This window comes from Marmota marmota, unplaced genomic scaffold (genome assembly GCF_001458135.2).
Source record: "Marmota marmota marmota unplaced genomic scaffold, marMar, whole genome shotgun sequence".
NCBI lineage: Eukaryota > Metazoa > Chordata > Mammalia > Rodentia > Sciuridae > Marmota > Marmota marmota.
Genome location: NW_026000057.1, coordinates 39997179 through 40018965, shown reverse-complemented (window position 1 = coordinate 40018965; position 21787 = coordinate 39997179). Strand labels below are relative to the sequence as shown.

General features: G+C 36.9%; 1 protein-coding gene across 1 annotated transcript in view; it reads right to left on the bottom strand.

The window, feature by feature from the left end:
• The window catches only part of LOC107141392 (glutamyl aminopeptidase), an 80209-nt gene extending 65233 nt beyond the window's left edge, over positions 1-14976 (bottom strand). Inside the window, exons 1-3 of the mRNA XM_015484646.2 lie at positions 14037-14976; positions 2423-2564; positions 273-404 (exon numbers count right to left, since the gene is read on the bottom strand). Of these exons, the coding sequence (XP_015340132.1) occupies positions 273-404; positions 2423-2564; positions 14037-14692 (930 nt within the window). The 5' untranslated portion in view covers positions 14693-14976. The remainder of the gene's footprint in view (positions 1-272; positions 405-2422; positions 2565-14036) is intronic.
• Positions 14977-21787: the final 6811 nt, after the last annotated feature.

Here is a 21787-nt window from a genome sequence, read left to right as displayed (position 1 = left end):
GGGATCCAGATTTTGATTCATTGTGAATTTTCCCCTTAACATAATTCAAGGCCATACATATCTGTGTCTCTCCTATTTGTTTACTTTCTGTCTGTGGCTTTTCAGCTTATATTTTTCTATATTGCTTGATATATTTTCAAGTTCACAGACCCTGATGTCTGATGGAGTTTTCTGGCCTATTATGCAGAAAACAAACCAATATCTATTCAAAAATGTAGAAAACTAACTACAAATTCACAGGTGGTAAATATTTAAAATATAATGGAACTCACAGGTTTTCCACTTTCTGACATTTTTGTTATGGAGGCAAATTGATGTACAGCAAAGCACACCAGGTAAGTGCTCATGGGAACAGACTTCTGAAAAGTTGTTCGCATCCATTGGTCATCCACTGACTCTGTTATCTATAGAATACAAAAGATAATTTTTCATTTATCAAGAGATCAATCATGTCCAAGACAAACAAATGGTGACCACCCCCAGCTCTTCTCTCTACTCAGGAGCTTGCCAAAGCTCAGAAGTAAAAATTTTTGTGGTGATGTTGAAAAGACTAAAGGAAAATTTACATTATTTTAAGTATTGTGAAAGAGTAACTGAATTATATGCCATATTGGGTTTCTCTAGGAAAAACAGAATTTGGACTATGATGTCAATTGGATGAGAGTTTATCTTTCTACACTAAACAACAATCCTCACCATAATATTTTAGGGGGTATTTTGATCTGTTAATAAAGGATAGGCTAGTGTTTAATATTGTCAGGGAGAAAGAACTTAGTAAATGTTTGCTGACTTGAGTACATGCAGGAGGGGAATCACTCTATCAAGAATAAATGAATGGTGGCTTCTCTTCTCCACTTCTAGTTGTCTACATAGAAGACCCAAGGTATGGCCTCTAAAGTCAGTGCCTTGGTTACCATGGACAGAGAGAAGGATTCCAGTGCTTGACATACTCCTTCTCTGTCTGGGTTTTTTTTTCCACACCAGCTCTGCAGTCCTCCCTGTCAATCATGAATCCTAATACTTCAACAATGAATGCTTTCTCAATTCTTGGTACCATTGTTTAAATGCTTCCACTTCCTCTTATAGCTTCTATCTAAGTGGGAAGCTTTACAAAGAGATTAAATGAGGGAGGCTGAACTAGAATTGATATATGATTGACATTACGTGTATGTGCTTATATAAAAGTGCTGGGGTTCCAGTAAGGTAGTTACTCCACGATGAAAGACTAATAGTATTAGTGTTGATCTCCTAATGACCTGAAAATTTTCCCTTTTCCAGCTCTATTGTCTGGATCTAGAAGAAGGTCAAGAAATATAACTCTGTGAAATGAAAGGTAATGTGGGGAGACTGTGAGCAGAGACTGGTAAGTTTGCTTTCCCCCTCCCATACTCTTCCCTCATTCATGCCAAGACATTCTGATGATGCTGTACCCTGAACCCATCTTCTGGGTCAATGTGTCACACTTTAACTTTATTCTTTCCTCTCTCTTCTCCAACCAAAACTTAATTTCTCATGTGCCTGATACCAAAAGAAATCAAGTTTAGAAGCTAGTTCACATGGAGGCATGGATGGCTGACGACAGTTTACATTTTAACTCTCTAATGTTTTTGTTTTGTGTTTGTCTTTTCAAGGGATATTTTATTATCAAAAGAGAAGAATTTCAGTGATGACATTTCAGGCAGTGAATCAGAAAGATCAGAGGTATAATTTCAGCCTCAGTGTCCTTCTGGTACTAAATAAATGATAATTATACCTAAAGATGAGACCTGCTCTTTGACATGTCAAAGGTATAAAGTATGTTGAACTTCAACTTTGAGGTAATGATATTCTAGTTAACTACATTACCAATTATAGAGGAAAGAGTCTTATGTTAATTAATGATTACACAGGCAGAAATTAGTGTAGCCTGTTATTTATCCAACAGTTGACAAACATTTCCTGTTCTCAAAAAAAATCTACAGGCATGGTCTTTGCTGGAGATGGCTTCTACAACCCAGTATTTAAGTAAAGATTTTTCACAGTAGTTTTTCGGTGTTTAAAAACTGGGTTTATATTCAGCTGAAAATAAAACTACTGAGTTTTATTTTAGGCCCAGAAATATTTCTAAGCCTGTAATTCCATTAGTTTGTCATGAATTCATCATTATTAGGGGATTTTGTGAGTCGAGCAAAGTCCCAGCCAATGGATGTCTACTGTTTTCTCTCCTGCACAGAAACATGGAGGTGACTTCTTTTCTGGACTGTGATTACTAGAACTCAAAGCAAAAGCGAGTGTTAAAATGTATTCTGAATCTTCTAAACCTACAATGAGTGCACATTTAGTTCTAGAATTTAATGGTTTCTCTTCCATGGCAAATCAGGTATTTTAGCTGATATTATACACACAGACTATCTGCATAAACAGAACATTAAGAAATACTCACCTCCATGGGCATATTTGAAAGTGCCTGATAGTCTTTGGGGTGGATGATGGATATGGTGTAAGTCGCCTTTTTGTTGGGCTCATCAAAACATGGGAAGGATTTCCTGGCATCTGTTGGTTCATGGTCAGTGGCCGCTATGCTCCTTAGAAATAAACACATAGACAGAATACATGCTGCCTCTTTTGACAGACCCTATGTTCTTATTCCTATACAAAAAAAATGATTATAACTATTAAATTTCTTAACACAAGGTTCCATCTAGGAAAATGATCAAATAACTGTCAAAGTCTGTCCTGGAATTTTTAGATTGGCAAATCCATGAAAATCCAGAGACAAACAATTTCCTGTATTTTATTTGAATATTTACACATTTTACAAATCTGTTCAGTGGGCCAAAATAAAATATAATTATGAATCATGACTCTCTCTATCCCAAACTCATTGAGCAACAAAGAGATAAATACAAAGCTAAACTCAAAGGCCTGTTTCTAACTGTCCTAGAGGTAGTGAGCAGCTGTATTCTGTCACAGAGCAGAGGAGTATCTTCCAGCATCTCCAGGTCCTATCCGAATGGCACATTCTGTCTTATTTATGTTATACCACAGACAGAAATCCAGTTTCATTTTCATGCAGAGGCAGTGCTGAGCAATTCCCCAGGTAAAGTAAACTTTGGCCTGATTTAAAACAAATCCACCTATGAGGGCCAGGGATGTAGCTCAGTGGTAGACAGGTGCTTAGCATGAGCAAGGCCATGAGTTCAATCCCCAGCAATTTTTTTTTTTTAATTTTTAAAAACCCACTTTTGAAAAGATACAGCAACATTCTCTTGTGACTCTAGGCATTTGCCTGTGTTCACTAAAATGTTAATGTTTAATATTTCTAGAATTTCAAAATGAAAATATTTTTTTTGCTGAAAAATCTGCTCAAAATCAATTAAATATACATTTTATACCTGTAAACATATTAAAATAAGGCAACAGTGTTGTGTATTTGCTCATTGGAAAACTAAACAAAGTAAAAAGTATAAAAGAAAGGAAAAGTAAAGCAATGTTGATTTATATTCATTAATAATTTGTAAAAGGAAAATATTTTGTTCTTCAGGATTTTCAGAAGCTAAGGAAGGCCTATCATAAAGAGTACCAATTTAAGTTATCAATCATTCATTTGTCCCACAAATAGGTGTTGTCCCTACACACACACACACACACACACACACACACACAAACACATACACATACACATTATTCTAGGTGCTGAGGAAACAACAAAGACTTTATAGATAAGGTCCCTGATATCTTATGAAAAGATAGATACCCAAACAACTCAGTAATTTAGAAGAGCAATGAGAGTTAAACAGAAATAAACCAGGGGAGATGGCCGACAGTGACCCAGGAAAAGTGATGAGCAATTTCTGGTAGAATAATCAAAGGGGAGCTCTTGGGATGAATGATGATGTGCTGAGGTCTGGATAATCACAAAAAAACCAGATAGGTGAAGAATAAGGAAAATGTGTTCTAGCTCAGTGAACAGTGAGTGCCAAGTCCTTCTAGTAAAAAAAGAACCTGGTGCAGTTGAGGAACTGAGAGGTGGTCAGCTGAAACCCAGTGAACCAGGTAATTGGGGCAAAAGAAGAGTTCAGCACAGTCAGATGAGGAGAACAGGCCATGGGAACCCTCTGCATTTTTATTTTGGTTCAAGGATTTATTATATACACTAATTTACCTAAAAAGTAATATGCCATAGGTCAACATCCATCTAGGTAAAATTATAATATTTTTGAATTTTTTCCAAAAGCTATCTGGATCTAAAAAAAATTTCTTGTTAAAAACTTGGCCAAGAAAACTAATCTATACTAAAAATAAATAAAACCAGAAGACTGGCTATCTTTCGGAAGAGTGTTGACTGAAAAAAGGGACTTTTTCAGATGATTGGACAACTTTGTTTTCATCATAGAGATATAGATAGCAAAGATGGGCATATTTGTCAAAGTTCCTTGAATCGTAATCATTAGATTTGTACATTTCAATGTATTTTATCTAAAATAAGTGTAAATAAATGTTGAACACGATGAAGTACATTTGTATTTTTGCAATGGTATGTGTTAGCAATTTGGAAAACATCCTTCTCCATTTCCTAAGCATGGCAAATGAAAAAAAAAATTAAGATAATCTTTATGATAGGGCTTCCTTAGCTTCCTTAGCTTAGTAGATTCCTCACTGTTGGGTAAGGGAGTTATATATTTGTAAAGGGAACACTAAACTGCACTCTGTGGGGCTGAATTGTAATTACATGTTTCATTGTGATTTCAATGATTTTAAATACAAGTAAAAAAGGCAGATGATACAGAAATACAGACACATATATGTCCTTGCTTTATCTACTGAGCAAGACTGGAAACAATGACAGGCTTGAAGTAATGAGCACAATTAGTTCCCAGATGACTTTAAAATATCATTCTCTACTGAAAGAAACCAGGGCTCCTTGGAGAAATGGCTTATTCTGGTGCTGGGTCAGGAAAATTCCAAGATGATCTTGGAATATCTAACTGTGCCAAAAAGCCAGGAAATATTCAAAGAATCATGGGAACAAGTTGAAAGGACACAAGAGCCTGCTTGACGTGAGCACCACTGGACAAACTTGGGAGAATTGGAACATCAAAATAAATAAGGGAATTCATGAATCCATGAATCCTTATTCTGATTTTCAAAACAAATAAATAATTAGGGAGGAAGGAAAGCTCTTTCTTAGTTTGCAAACTCATAATTTTAGCAGGAATAAGGGTCTTACAAAATCGTCAGTGGTAAATTTCATCTCACTCCAGTCAGAATGACAGTCATCAAGAATACAAATAATAATAAAATGCTGGTAAGGAGGCAGAGAAAAAGGAACACTTTTATACTATTTTGGGGTCATAAAAATAGTACAACCATATGGAAATCAGCATGGGAGTTCTTCAAAAGACTAGGCATGGAACCACGGTATGACACAGCTATAGTATTCCTTGGTATTTACCCTGAAGAAGTAAAGTCATCATACTATAGTGACATGTGCATGTCCATGTTTACAACAGCACAATTCATAAGACCCAAACTACAGAACCATTCTAGGTGTTCATCAATGGATGAATGAATAAAGTAAATGTACACAATGGAGTTTTATTCAGCCATAAAGAAAAATGAAATTATGTGATTATGTAATTTGTAAGAAAATGGATGGAACTTGAGACCATTATGTTAAGTAAAAGAAGCCAAACTCATAAGGTCAAAGATTATATGGTTTCTCTTATATGTGGAAACTGGAGAGGAAAAAGGAAAAAAAGAAGTGATGTTGTGGAAGGTGTTTTGAAAATCAAAGGGAGATCAGTAAAGGAAAGTGACCCCAGGGAGGGAGGGGATGCAGGGAATACTGGGGAATGATATTGGCCAAATTATATTGTCATGTTGTGTGCACGTACATATATGTAACAACAAATTCCACCATTATATACAACTATAATGCACCAGTAAAAAAAAAAAAAAAAGAAAACATGGAAAGAGAAGAAAATAAAATCATCAGTGGATGTTCAAACAAGTGGGTAAAAGTTTGATGAGGGATATTTGCATAGTTTCAAAGAATCTTCAGAAAAATTCTTATCAAGGAGGAACTGTCACTTTACAACAGACTCCAGTCAGAATGGCAGTCATCACTGTTGGATTCCATCTTGAGCAAGTGATTAAAGGTAGCATCACAAATAATAGTACAATCAACAGTCTCCTGATGCGATTTCCTGAGAATACAGTGATATTCCTGATGTGTTTAACTCGAATTTTTAAATCCTAAGAGTCAGACGATCTAAAATTAAGTGATATTCTCCAAACAACGCCTATGCTCTTCAAAAATATTGACACTGAGAAAGATAAAGAAGGACTAAGGGACTGTCCTGATTTCCAGGAGTACAAACAGGCATGATGCTAAATGCAATGCATGAGTCAAGGCTGCATTCTGGACCAGAAAAAAAAATCAATTGGAACATAACTGGGTGGAAATTTGATTATGGACCATGGATTAGATAATTGTATTGTATCAATGTTAAATTTCCTGATTTTGATAACTGTACTGTGATAATGTTAGAGGATGCCACTGTACTTAAGAAATATACAGATATTAAAAGAGAAAGGGAGAGAGCTCTCACTGTATTCTCCAAAGGGCAAGCAGGTGGACAGACAGAGAGAAAGGGAGGGAGGGAACAGAGGAGGGAAAGTGGGGAAGGAAAAAGAGGGAGATGAAAGGAGAGAGAGAGAAAAGAAAAGGGACAAGATGTAAATGATTGCTGAATCTGAGTTAAATTATTTATTCTGCAGTAGAATAATTATTGATGAGTTGTGTGGTGTTAACAGTTTGGTAAACTGAAGTTCCTAACATCTTATAGATCATATTGAGTGCAAATGCATCAGAATAAAAACTTGCACACTTTCCCAGAGTGTTAAGTTGTATACAGTGATCCACCAAGCTCCAACCCTATGATAAGTCAGTTGCTTTTTTCTTCTGAATTCTGGAATCTGATTTTTTTTTTTTCCAGAAGCAGAGGAAAAGGAAAAGTCACTCCCTGTAAAAATGCTTCAGCTTAATCAATAAGTGAGCTAACTAATTTGGGAAAGGGTGGGGGACTTCATGTGGCAGGGAAAGTGAGGAGGGAGTGGATCATTTTCCAAATAATAGCCATTGTGCAGGTTTCCAAATACTCTATTTTGCCCTTGGGTAGATGCTAGATAAACTCCTAAGGACCTAAGAGAGAGAAGGCTTCTCAGTCCTTTAGTGTTCTCTCTTTAAAGGAGGTTCTGCTTGATAATAGGCAAAACCTGCCTTCTGAAATCAGAGTACTCCTGAGCTTGCACATGGACCTGGGGCAGATCTGGCTTGGTTTATCTTGGTGGTCTTCCCAGCAAATCACAGCAAGTCCAACTCCTTCACAGTGACCTGGATTTACATCAGAGCAGGCAAAGTGACATTCATCAACCAGCAGGGCCACAAAATGGGTATTTTTTTTTCTTTGTTAAAGTGCAGGATCATGTGATTTTAGGGTAAAGCTCTCTTCTAAAACTAAAAATTCTTAAATTCTAATCTTACTTTGATCCCTTAAGTGTGATTCTTAAGCAAGTCACAAAACCTTCCAACTCTTAGTGTCCTCAAACTGTAAAACCTAGTCACCAGAGCATGTCTAGCCTCTTCACAAGGTTAGGGGGACATAGGAGGGGGAAGATCATAGGTAGTAATATATTTGAAACTCCCTTGAAATTTACATGATAGGTTTAGGACATGCCTCATTGTATTTCCTATAAATCTAGAAAGCTAACTATGCTTTCTGATATAGCACTTTACATAATCTAAAGTATTTATAATTTATTCATTTGACTAGAATATATATTAGAACAAAATAACTTTATGTGTAAATACTATAGGTGATAAACCATTTTTTAAAATGGCAATCACTTATTTTTCTCATGGATGACTGAATAACCTAAAAGCCTCTATTAATATAGTCAAATTCAATAAACATGACTAAATTTTTAAAAATATTATGCAAACTTGAAGGCAAGGTATATGAGATAGCAATGTAAAGCAACTGTAGATCACAACTTCTCTGGGGAGGTTTGATTCAGTGATTCAAATTTCTTCTTTTAAAAATCTAATGAACTATTTTACAAATTAATGGAAAAGTCTGACTAATAGCACAACACATTTGGAAGTGACTCTTGGGTATGTCCTGAATAGCTATCATGCCAGTCCAATGTGCTGCTGTGAAACCCTTCTCCATAGGGGCCTCTCTGTGTCACATTAAGTCAATTGCTAGACCTAGCATGTTAAAAAGAAATTCCTTGTAACTTATTAATTCATCCACAGGAAGAACATCCTTCTGACTTTTCAAAGCACATTAGATCAAGGTAACTCTGGAGAAAGCTGAGGAATAGATCCAAGTCACAGCCTAATTCACTCTGAATCAACTTTAAAAAACAAAACAAAACAAAAAAACTACCTGATCATCTCATAAATCACTTTTTATGAGGAAAAAAACCCACTTTTTCCAGTGAACACTCTCAGGCTATGTTCAGCAATTTAATAACTTGAACCAGCAAAATAACTACCAAATCCAGATGAAATCCTTAAGCAAAGGGCTTCTGATGCCAAATGTCTATGCAGACTAAGTAAAGGGTTCCAGAATTGTGTAGGAAACCTCATCAGTCAGTGCAGGACGGCTCATATAGATTTCAGACTTTAGTGTAGCTTTATGGTGATCTGAATAAACCAGTTAATAATTTAATTTCCAATTGCTTTTTTTTTTTTATTGCTTGACCTTGGATATTCAAGGTCAAGTAAAAATCTTTTTCTGTTATTTCCTCACTTCCAAAAGGAAATTATGAAACCTCTTTAAACAAGTAAACAAAACCTCTCCCCAAGTCTAATTCTTTACTGATAATGGGCAGACTGATAGCATGACATCAGTCTAAGAATATAAGAATAAGCTGAGTACAGTGAAAATTTTAAGATCGAAACTACACATGCTTGAGTATACACCTCTGTGCATGAGAATATACCACCTGCCCCACACACTTGACTGTGAGCATCTCACTGATGCTTCCACTCGGAGCCTAAATCTCATTACAAACTTCAGATATATTTATTCAAGTGCTCACTAGTTGTATCTTCTCAGATGTCTGACAGGTCTCCAGCAGGCCTAACACTGAAGTTGGCCTTCCTTCCTAAACCAGTTCTTTTTTCTTCCATTTACAATATCAACTAAAGACAAGAGCCATCACTCAGATCACATACCTCGGGCATCTGAGAGCCATAACATTAGCCCTTCTCCACAGTCAGTTGATCTGGGAATCTTGACTACCTTCCCTCTACTTTCTCCATTGTGTCCTCTTCTCTCTATCCTAAAACCAATATCTGATTGATGCTCATCTCTTTTCAGTACTTCCCAAATACTTAGATGTTGATTTATCTCTTTCCTTCTCCATCTACATCCAAAGAGTCACCAGTTAATTCCTCCTTCACAGTTTCTGTCATAGCTAGCCTTCTTTTTCTTCCCTGCGTGTTTCCCAGAGTTATCTCTAGCTAGCTTCTTCCAATGAGAGACCACAAACTAATGTTCTTACCACCGTTATGAGTTTCTGACTTGGCATCCACCTGCTTTTATCTTCTCATCTCCTTCTGCCTATTAAAATCCCATTTATCAAAACTCAGTTGAAATCCTCCCAATGTTATGAAGGACACCTTGAAAAACCCAAATTAGAAATGACCTGCTCCTCTTTTAAATTCTTCTTGTACTTACTGTCAATTCTAATGATTCTCGGTCACAAAAGTATAAAGATTGCATTCCAAAGTCAAACAAAGATTTGACAAACTGCTCTTCCATTCCATAGCAGGGGAGAAAAGGAGCCAAGGCTAATTTTCCACCCTAAGTGAGAAAATTTCACCAGTGAAAGTGGAACTCATTAATGGGAAATGGGCTGCAGCTTTGTCAATTTCAATTTCAAAGTCTTGGCATATGTAGGGGAACACCAGTCACATGGGGACCTGAATGAAAACGTTCCCATGTAGTCATTCAATAACATTTGAGCGTTCGCTGTGTACTAGGTGGGAAACAGGAGAACCACTGTCTCTTCTCAGGAACTCCACTGGAGATTCCACACAGTGTGGGAACTGTGTACTATGGCAGTCTGTCAAAGATTCATAACGGATATTATCAAATAAAAGTTTCCAAAAAGTCCCACGATTAAAAAACAAACCAAATTATGTATGCAATATTATTTCTTTGGTTGATTTGGCCACAGAATCCCTCCCTTGATTCTTTTCTGGCAATATCTACTAAGATTCCTTACAACCAGAATGCTATAGAATAAACCTTGGGAAATTCTGTGCAAGGGTAATTCAAATACTGAGAAGGAAATGCTGAGCGTTTGGGGGAAGAAAATACATACTTTGGAGATTTAAGTAGAGGGAAACTTTTTGGGAAGAAGACAACAGGAAACCCTATATAACACAGTGAGTACAAGTGGAGGGGAAGAATGTAGGGAGGAAAACATTCCAAAGGTTACAGTTAAGTGGTATTTCTTAGACTCTTAAGTAACAGTCTAGAGAGTAGGAAGAGGTGGGTAAGAAAGGAAAAATGATGCAACGTTTCTCAGCCTCTCTGTTACTATTAAGATAATGTGGATATTATTATTATTACTAAGGAATTCTACAGTGGCTCCACTTATTTTTTTCCACCTCTCAATCTTGAGAAAAAGAATCATGGATTGTTGTCTCATCTCCTCTTTGTGAAATTCAGGTCCTGGTTGTGTTTGCAGAAATCATGTAATTTTGGTTACTACTGAGTGCAATCATGCTTAGAATGCATTGAGACTGTCACAGATTGATATCCCAAACTGATACTCAACCCCAGAATTAAATTTTATGTTAAGGTAGAAAGGTCAGGAAATAGAATTTGAAAATGAAATTGATATGTCAAAGGGATATCTGTACTTCTACATTAATTGAAGCATTAGTCACAATAGCCAAAACATGGAATCAACCTGAGTATCCATCAACTGATGAATGTCAAAGAAAACATGATATACATACATAACAGAATACTATTCACCCGCAAAAGGATGAAATCCTGTCATTTGCGGCAACGTGATTGAAACCGAGGACATTATGTGAAGTGACAGGCACAGAAAGTCAAATTCAGGAGGATCTCACTCATATGTGGAATCTAAAAAACTTCTCCTAGACGTTGAGGGTAGAATGGTAGTTACCAGAGGCTGTGATGGTAGTTGAGAGAGCTGGGATGCAAAAAAGCTGGTCATGGTACTAAGCTACAGTTATACAGGAGCAAGACGTTCCAGGACACTATTGCCCAATATGGTAACTATAGATTATGTATAATACAGTTCATAAAAGCTGGATGAAAGGATTTTGAATGTTTTCACCACTATAAAATGATAAATGGTTGAAGAGACAGATTGCTCACCCTTATGGGAACATTACACAATGAATATATGTATCAAAAACACACCATAAACATGTCCAATTTTTATGTATTGAATAAATAAATAAAATATACTTTGACTGCATACTTAAAATGAAACAGTATGGTAATATTTAAAATTGTATGAACATCACATAAGACAAAGCTCACTGAAGAGTATGACAGAATGGTGCTTCCCTGTGACCTTACCTTAGCAACCCTTATATGGACTCAGGGGATGAGAACCACTAGGGACTAACTACATTGTCAAGATGTTACTCACAGGCTTGAAAAAAACAAAACAAAACATAAATGAACTTTTCTCAAGTGCCTGAAATATTTCATCATAAGAAAAACAAAAAAGTATTCCATTTAGCCTAAATGAGATTATTGAGTAGATGCCAGAATGCCTGCAGAGCTGTGTGTGCAATACGGAACTGGCAGCATCTGTGTAATGTGAGAGTTTCAACTGCAACTGCTACTAATGAAAACAGGCAAACTCAAGAGACCAAGCCTCCTCGAGAATCTAGCCAAGCCCTGTCCTTCCTCATCTAGGATTTGCCAACCAAAAACTAAGTCAGCTGAGTTTCAGAGTGAGCAGCTCTCGAGTATATCTACTTTGGTAAAATTAACTGGTACAGAAAAATAACACAAAGAGCCAGAGTGAAAATCACATTTGAGTATAAAATGCTTTTTTAAACATAAATTATGTGACAGAAATTTATTAAATGGAAACTTGTTCCATATTTTGAACCTTTCTTATATGAAATTCTATCTTATTTATTCTATAAATATTTTGATGGTTTCCCTCAGATAAAATTTCTATTATCTTCACAACTTTTTAAACTAAAAAGCAGTTTAAAAAGTTTAGTGATAATGATTTAAAAGTTTTGGCTTCTTTTTACTTTACACTAATGAAGTTTTACAATCTCTATAAAGTGGATATTCTTCAGAATATTAAGCCTTTTCCTCTATGAAATTGGCAAACAATTAAAAAACCATCATATTGTTGGTGAGGTTCATAGAAAAAGACCTGTTCACATATCACTGATGAGAATATAATTTGGGACATAATTTTGGTCGATTTCCTAGGAATTTTTAATAGAAATATTAGAAAATGTTTATATATAATTTACTAACTGTTCATTGTGTTAAATAGGAGCAGCTTACACACATTTAGTAGAAAAGTTGAAAAATTACATTAGTATTATCCAATGGCCTATCAAATATTCCATTTGTGGATGAATACAAATGACATATTAAAGTATTGATGATATAGTGAAAAATCATGTTACACAATACCACCATGCAATACAATAACATCATGTTTATCTGTGTGCAGAAAAAAGACTCAGAGTATCTGGCTAAAGGCTAACAATGGCTATACTTGGGTGATTTACTTAGGTATACTTGGGTGATTTACGGGGAATGTTTATTTTTTTCTTATAATTTTCTCTGTTTTACAAGTTCTCTGTAATGAATTTGTATTATTTATTTAATGAATAAACTAAGTATTACAAGTTTCTTGACATATTTGTACCCTTTGGCCTACTACTACTTTTATTTTTAGGATAATATCCTAACCTAAGGAAATAAACAGATATATACATAAAAATATATGTATACCTACGCCCTTTTCTAACTTTTTTGAAATAATAAAGTACTAGAAGCAACTCAAATACCCAACATCAGGGAATTAGGGGAAAGTTTCTGTTCCTTCATACAACAGGATATTACACAATCTTTAAAATCTAATTCCTGTAAATATTTAAGAATGAGAAGCCCGGCCGATAGTGCACGTACAGACGTAGTGTACATCCCAGCCTCTGGGGAGGCTAAGGCAAGAGGATCTCAAGTTCAAAGCCAGCCTCAGCAACTTAGCAAGACCTTGTCTCAAAATAAAAAATAAATAAATAAATAAAAAGGGCTGGGGAAATGGCTCAGTGGTTAAGTACCTCTGGGTTCAATCCCTGGTACCATAAATAAATAAATAAATAAATATAAAAGTACAATTCTGGCCATAGGACACAAGAAAGACATGATCCTTCTTTCCTTCCTTTCTAGATGAAGATATAAAAAACAATTCTGTGGATCTCATGCAGTTTTTCAATGTCTCTCTTTGATATAATGGACAGAATAATCATTGACATTTACTGATTGCTCACTTAGATACATGAAGGATGGGGAATAGCATCAGGTTGTAGTGTAACATCACTTTAAAAGCTTAGTATAAAATCACTGCCCAATGGCCCAAGAATATCACTAGTGAAATTCACTGAACTCCTAAACTTTAAAATCTGAAAGTAGTTTGTGTAAATATAAAGGATGGGATGCAGTATATCATGATTCCTCCTGGTTGAATGAAGGACTCACTGTTACTGCTTTTCTCCCCCTCCAGGCATTTCATTCACTACAATTAAATTTTATGATAGGTTTTTAAAATACGGCAGGCCAAGAATTTTTGCTTCTCAGAGTTAACAGGGAGAACTGGAAAATTAAAACCGGCGACGGCAGATAAAGATCAGACCAATAAAATAATTAAAACGTAGAATGCGAAAAAAGAGAAGAACTAGAAAGGAGATCTGTGGGCTCAGGGGAAGTAAAGCGAAACTTAATATTTACTTGACTTGCCCGTTCTCCACGTAGGTGGTTCTGTAAAACCCCACCAGGGAGCCGTTCAGCCAGCCAGCGAACTCCATGGTCAGGAGGTAGGGACCTTTGTCACCGACGGGGGCCAGCTCTTCTTCGGCCTCCACCACCACATACTCTTGCTTTTTATACTCGAAGCACCTCCTGAGCTTCACCTGCTCCCCCGAGGGCTTCTTGAGCTCGGGGAGCCGGGTGATCCAGGTGTCCCGCAGGTGCAGCCACAGGTAATGCGTGGGTGCGCTCACGTTGATGGAGATGGTCACTCTGCCGGTGTACGTGTCCTGCTCCATCATGGGCTTCACCTCCAGGTCATAGTGTACGGGGTTGACGGTGTCCGGCAGTCTGAAATGTTTCCAATCTCCACTGTCATCTTCACTGGCAGGACAGGCGCTGGGGTCCTGGGGAGGGACGTCTGAAGGTCTGGCCGTGGAAGGAAGGGCTGAAGGGCTAGTCCCGGGAGGAAGGTGGGATGGCGCCGGAGCTGTGCCGTCGGTGGAGTCACACGATCGGGTCAAGCCCACGGAAAGTCCTACTATTAACCCCACACCCACCACCACCGCACAGATAATAGCCACATGTTTGGTTTGAATGCAGTATCTCTTAGAGCCCTCTTCCTCTGCAAAGTTCATTTTTTTTGTTTCCGAAGTCAAACGTTACACATAAGAGGGATGTTAAATTTAACTAACGTCAGCTGACTTCCTTCTTAAATTGGAGAGAGTCCCCTGGTTTGGCAGCCTGTTTTCACTTTCACCACACCTCTTCCTCCGGCTTTCTTGCTTTCTTGCGTCTTTTCCACTCCCTTCAAGTTCCCACCAGCCGCTCAGCTCAAGGGTGAGGGCGGAAACGAGGGGTGTGGGATGGGGACTCGAGAAGAGGAGCTGAATCCCAGACGGGGAATGACACGAACATGGCCCCAGCTCCCCTTATAAATACCGCATCCCCACCCCTACCCCTCCCACACTGGAGCAAGTTAAACATAAAACAGGACCTGGCTTATCAGCCAAAGGAGAATGAAATATTTTTTCCCCCAAAGCTCTGTCAGCAGCTTTCAAGAGAGAAAGCCTCTGGGTAAGAGGTGTGCTTAGAGAGAAAAACTCAACCTTTGCCACTAGGTCTTCTTCCTGTTGTGTTCACATTCTCTCTCTTAATTGAAGGGCTTCTTGAATTTCACTATTTTATCAGGTTGCTTGCCAAAGAAACTGTTTCCATTCTTTTTCTTCCTATTATATAAACATTCAAATTCTGCCCTCTGGACAATCCTTAGAGTTGGGTGCTTGGAGTTAATTCATAAATCCAAGGACCACTTCTCCAAGCTGCAAGGCAAACCTATTGCATCTGGATGACAGAGGGTTCGGGCAAGTCACAATGACTTCCATATTTAGGGGTAGCTGTACATGTAGGCACCCAAGGCCTTTGGAATAGTAACAATACAAAAATAATAATACTAATCTTGACAACTTTTTATATGTCAGGCACTATGCAAAGTAATTTATAGAAGTTGTTGAAATTTTTCCAATAACTCTATGAGATTGGTGCTATTTGGATGACCATTTTTAGAGATGGTAAAACTGACATCTTAAGAGGTGGTCATTGCTGAAGGTAGCACAATTGGTAAACAGCAAATTGGGGTTGGAACCCAGGTGGTGTGTATCTAAAGTCTGTACACTTAATTACCACATTACACTGCTTCTGTTCTGTAAAGAGGAGAAATATTCAAAGGTTAAGTACCTGGGAGAAACTCAATTATTTCCCAAAGTACAATCTATGAGTATTAATAGATACGCTGGCAGGACAGGGATTGCTGACCAAGAGAGTAAGTTAAAATCTTCTTTGCTGTCCTCCATTCTTTCAGAGTCTCCAGATTGTGACACACATTGTGAGACTCTGAGAGGAAACACTATGAGGGTAATTTCCACATTTAGTTAACACAAGAGCTTTTTTTGTTTGTTTGTATTTTTGTTTTTTGGTGAGGGAACACCAAGGAATACACTCTGAGAAATGTTGCTTTAAACTATTCTGTTACAAACTAAACAAACGAATGAATCGGGGTGCGGGGGACCTCTTTAAGGCAAAATAGTCTACTGTATTCTGATATTTGCATTTTCTCATGAAATACTACTAAGAGGAAAAGAATTAATAGAAGGAGGAGATATGGTTTTCTAAATTATAGATCTATCTTGTATTCATCAATTTCACATTCTGAAGCAATTCTAAACTTTTTGAGATCACAGTATGTTTAAACTCAGCAAATCAACTTCATGAATGTTAGCCCTTCAAGTGCCCCCCCTTTTTTTACTTTTTAAAATTTATATATGACAGCAAAATGCATTATAATTCTTATTACACATATAGAGCACAATTTTTCATTTCTCTGGTTGTATACATAGTATATTCACACCAATTCGTGTCTTCATACATGTAGTTTGGATAATAATGTTCATCACATTCCACCATCATTAATTACCCCATGCCCCCTCCCTTCCCCTCCAACCCCTCTGCCCTACCTAGAGTTTGTCTATTCCTCCCATGCTCCCAATCCCTATTCCACTATGAATCAGCCTCCTTATATGAAAGAACACATTCAGCATTTGGTTTTTTGGAATTGGCTAACTTTACTCAGCATTATCTTCTCTAACTCCATCAATTTACCTGCAGATGCTATGATTTTATTCTCACTTATTGCTGAGTAATATTTCATTGTGTATATATGCCACATTTTTTTTAATCCATTAATTTATTGAAGGGCATCTAGGTTGGTTCCACAGTTTAGCCACTGTGAATTGTGCTGCTATAAACATTAATGTGGCTGTGTCCTGTAGTACTGTTTTTAAGTCCTTTGGGTATAGACCAAGGAGAGGGACAGCTCAAACCCCCTTTTTGTTGATAAGATTGACATTTCACTAAATGTTTGATGGGTCAGATATTTTTGGACCCATCAGCTCCCTGGCAAGCGGCTGGAAATCATATGTGTGTCTCAAAAATAAAAGGCAAAATCAAATTTATCTCAACATAATGTAAGAAAAAATGAAGAGAAAAACTGTTTGGAAGAAGGTACATATAAAGTTATATTAAACTAGAAGCATTTTTTAGAATGATCAGATAAGCAAACATATACAAACTCCACCTCATCTAGAAAAACAGTAATATGAGACTATGCATAGACTGGGCAGAGAAGAAAATAGACCTTTGGGGTAGAATACACTTAATGATGACTGAGAATGGCTACTTGCTATAAAACATCCCTCCTACTCTTCCTGGAATTCCATCATAAAAGAGTCAGTATTTAAATGCAGTTTTTGCTAGAAGAAATAAAATACATTAAATACATGTAAGTAATGTGTGTGTGTGTGTAAATTTAGAGTCTAACACCTAGTTCCAGCCACAATATCTTAGTACCTGTCTGTGAAAGCTGACTGCATTCAGTGAGGGGCACCGCAACCTAACTGGATCAGCATACTAAGGTTGCTAAATGTGATAGAGATAAGACACACAGCCAGATAGGTGGGGCAGGAGGGTGGCAGAGCCAGGAGTATCCTAAACCTATCTGTGGTCAACATGTTAGGATCTACTAAATATAAACTCACCTAGCTTTTTTTTATAATTCAATACTTGTTCTCATTGCAGCAGTACCTACTGTCCTTCATGTCACTGACACTGGAAGGCAGAGTCTGTGGCAGCAATCCTCTTGACCTTGAAAACCCTCATTCCATGTTCAATCCACAGTGACCATCAAGGCAGCTACTGAGGAAAGAGAGAGAAGCTATTCCTACAAGGAGACCAATGAACCATCACACAAGCCCTTCTAGATGAAATAGTTTATGTTGGATAAAGTTATGTTGAATGAATTTATATCAGATAAAAGTAATTTGAAATATTTCCTTTTTTTTTTTTTTTTTGGTGCTGAGGAGGAATTTAACCCAGGACCTTGCCTGTATTAGGCAAGTGTTCTACGACAGAGTTCCATACTCTAGCCTGATAAAAGTAATTTGGAAAGGCTACTCCTGATCAGTTTTCACTAATTAGGTCCAGGCCAGTGATGGCTGTTCACTGCAGATTCTAGATCACAGCTCTCAAAGCTTTTGACAATGTACATCATCATCTTCTATTTAAAATACAAGTCCGATATTCGTTCTCCATTTGACGCAATAAATGTTTATTGATGGCTTATGAATAAACAAATGAATGGATAAATGAACAAGAAGGAGAAAGGAGGGCTGGAGTTGTAGCTCAGTGGCAGAGTGCTCACCTAGCACATGTGAGGCATTGGGTTCAATCTTCAACACCACATAAAAAAAATTAAAAAATAAAGAAAGGAAAAGAAGGGGAAAGGACACCAAGAATCCAGAATAGAAAGCATTCATGGACATAGTATACCAGAAATGTTGAGTTAAAATAGAATCAATTGCAACAAATAAAAATAAATAAATAAAATAAAATAACTTAAAATTCCAGCAACACCTGGAAAGACATACCTTGGAGGCAAGGAGATCATATTGGGTATTGAGTAGCAGAGGTACTTCTTAACCAATTCCTTCCCACAACAGGTAGACTAATGTTGGAATCACCATAACACTGAAACACCTAGGGTGCGCCTCTTTCTCTCTCTTTTTATTTTTTCACCTGAAGCTTCAGTTTAAAGCTGTGAAGTCCAGAGAGTACACATTTGCACCGAGGCTACCTGGCCATCTGTATACATGATGTGCCTTAGGCTCACCTGAGCACCAGAACCATCTCCAGAAGTGTTGTCAACAACTGACACTACAGTGTGATTACTTGGCTGGTTCTTTATTTCTCTCAGTTGATCTGAGGTGAACCCCATGGTTAACCAACAAACAAAAGTGGCAAGCTGGATTCACAACATTGGAAGAAGCAGAATCTGCCACTATTTAGTTGTATTTTTTAGGGAAGTTAACAACCAGTTCCTCTCCATCTTGCTATAGGGCCACTTTTGTCACGCATGTAAATCCTACATAATTCCCTGGTTAATCCAGACATTTTAAAACTTAAAGGCTTAGAATGGAAGCAGGGAGACATTTTCTATGACTCTGCTAACTATGAATTCTGAATCCATATTGGCGATGTTCTTTGTGATCCTGTCTAATCATTTGATGTTTTCAATGCCTGTATTTTATTCATCATCTTTTATTAGGATTCAGCAACTGTTTGAAAAGATTCAGTTCCCATTTAAACTAAGTGGACTAAATAAACTTTAAGAGCTGAAAGTGATTGCAGCTGTTAGGAGTAGTTTTCAGATGGAAAATGCTCGGCACACTGCAACTTATTTTTGTGGGTAGTTTTCAGATGGAAAATGCTCGGCATACTACAACTTATTTTTTGTGGGTTGGTAAATGATGAATTGGTCCAATGACTGACACAATATGGGCAAATACACACTAGGGAAAATGAAAAGGAGGAGAATGTGAAGGAAGGATAGATGATAAAGACAAGAGAAAGGAAGAAGGAAGATTTTCAAAGATGAAGGGGAAAATTATTCAATAAAAAGTAAAAATCAATGAAACAATAAGTTTTCTCTTTTCTTTGTTTCCAAGACTGATTGTCCTGCAGGATTTTCTGGGATCTACAGACTGATGGTCTAAATCTTTCCCACATCCATCTTCCGTGGATGCCAGGGCTTCTCAGTTCATAAGTGTGAATCTTGTTCCGGTCACTCATTTGGATTCCTCTGAAGAAAATTAGTTTGCCACTCTCCTGGTAAGTGTCTCTAGGCCACCATTCATTCATTCATTTGTTCACTCCACAAATATTTATTGACTCAATAAATATTCACTTTTCAAAGAACATATATTAGGCAAGAAATTTTAGAACAAATTTTAAAATGTGAACATTAAAAGAAATATTAGTAAATACTCTTAAAGGCATGTATGTAAACCTCTGCTTTGTTCTCAGCACGTAGATGTTTTGAAAATATTCAGAAAAGCAAATAAAACAAAAGGAAAGAGTTTATTACTCCTATAATTTTGAACTGCTTTTATAGTGAGTTCCTTAATGTGCATTATATTGGGAGAAAGCAGGTAGATAAAGAAACAGCAGGAGAAAAATAATAGTGATAATATAGTCTAGATTTCTGTTGTTCCAGGAATTTCAAAATTATCTTTATATTTTTTTCACAGTGCACTAAATAATAGTTTCATATTTCAAGAGAACTTTTAAACTTCCTGAAGTGCTTAATTTACTCAGCATTTCCTTTCAGCCTTTGTAGTGTCCAAATTCTTGGCAACGTTTTCTCTCTTCTCTTGCATCTGCAGAAGTCAGCAAAATTAATGTTGGTGTAGGGAAACTATATCACTGAATGTTCTTTTATTTCATACAGAGTCCAAGTGAATTACACTAGCAAAGAAGGCTTTGGATCAAGTTCTCCATAAACATTCTAATGGACCTATTCTTCCCCTTAGGTGATATTAATTATTTCTTTCAGAAGAAAGGCCAGTACTTTTCCAATTATTATTTATTAGTGCTAGCTGTTTAGTTTGAATTTTCTTCATTACCACACTAACTTTTTTTTTTTTTTTTAGTATTAGGGATTGAACCCAGGAGTGCTTAACCACTGAACCACACCCCAGTCCTTTTTATTTTTTAGATAAGACTTTGCCTAAGTTACTTGGCCCTCACTAAGTTGTTGAGGCTGGACTTGAACTCATGATCCTCCTTCTTCAGCCTACCAAGTCACTGGGATTATAGGTGTGGGCCACCATATCCAGCTCCACACTGATTTTAACTAATAAAGTTGTGTTCAGTTTCTGCTTCCCTTGGAAGTAAAGGCTTTAACTGCTTTTTTATTGTTCTTTAAGAACATTTTTGTCTTAAACCAGAAAATGCCCTCCAACTCCCCCCAGGGGTCAAGGTCCTAATCTCAGGCACTTGTGAATGTTGTCTTATATGGTTTAAAAAACAATGAAGAGAAGGGGTGGTTCTTTGTAGATGTAATTTAATTAAGGATCCTGAGATGGGAATTATCCTAGATTATTGGGGCAAATCCTAAACACAATTTTACACTCCCTTCTGAAAGGAGAGAGAGAGATTGCAAACACAGAGGCAGTGTGAAGACAGAGGAAAGAGAGAATTGAAGATGTAGGTCTTAAAGGTGGGAGCCATGTGACCACAAGCCAAGAAGTGCTGACAGTCACCAGCAGCTGGAAGAAGCAAGGAACAGAATGTCCTCTACAACTCCCACAGTGGGTATGGCCCTGCTGACACCTTGATTTGGGTCAAGCTGAATTCATTTTGAATTTCTGGTGTCCCAAAATGTGGAAGAATAAATTTGTTATTTTAAGTGAATACAATGGATTTTATATATTCATTCAGCACACATTTAGTGAGAGGCAGAATATGTTAGGTATTTAAGTTGGTAAAAAGACACCGAGTATAAACAAGTGAAAACATCATTTTTCAAGACAATGGTTCTTCTTAAGTGAAAGAGGGTCAGGATAAGGTAGAATATTATTTTTTTTTGCCAAAACATACCTTCTTTAATTTGTTTCTGATTTTCTGAAGGTACTCTTCAGAATTTTCTTTTTGTTCTTTGGGACATAATAGCTTTTGCTCAAGGTTTCAAAGTACTTTTATGACTTTTCTTTGTAATTACCTTCACTATGGAATATTTGTTAACAGGGTCCATCAATTATTTGTTCAGTGACTAGGATGCTTGTAGTTCCACATAAATAATATGACTCCACTGATTTTACTTGAATCCTTCCTTAAGTTGA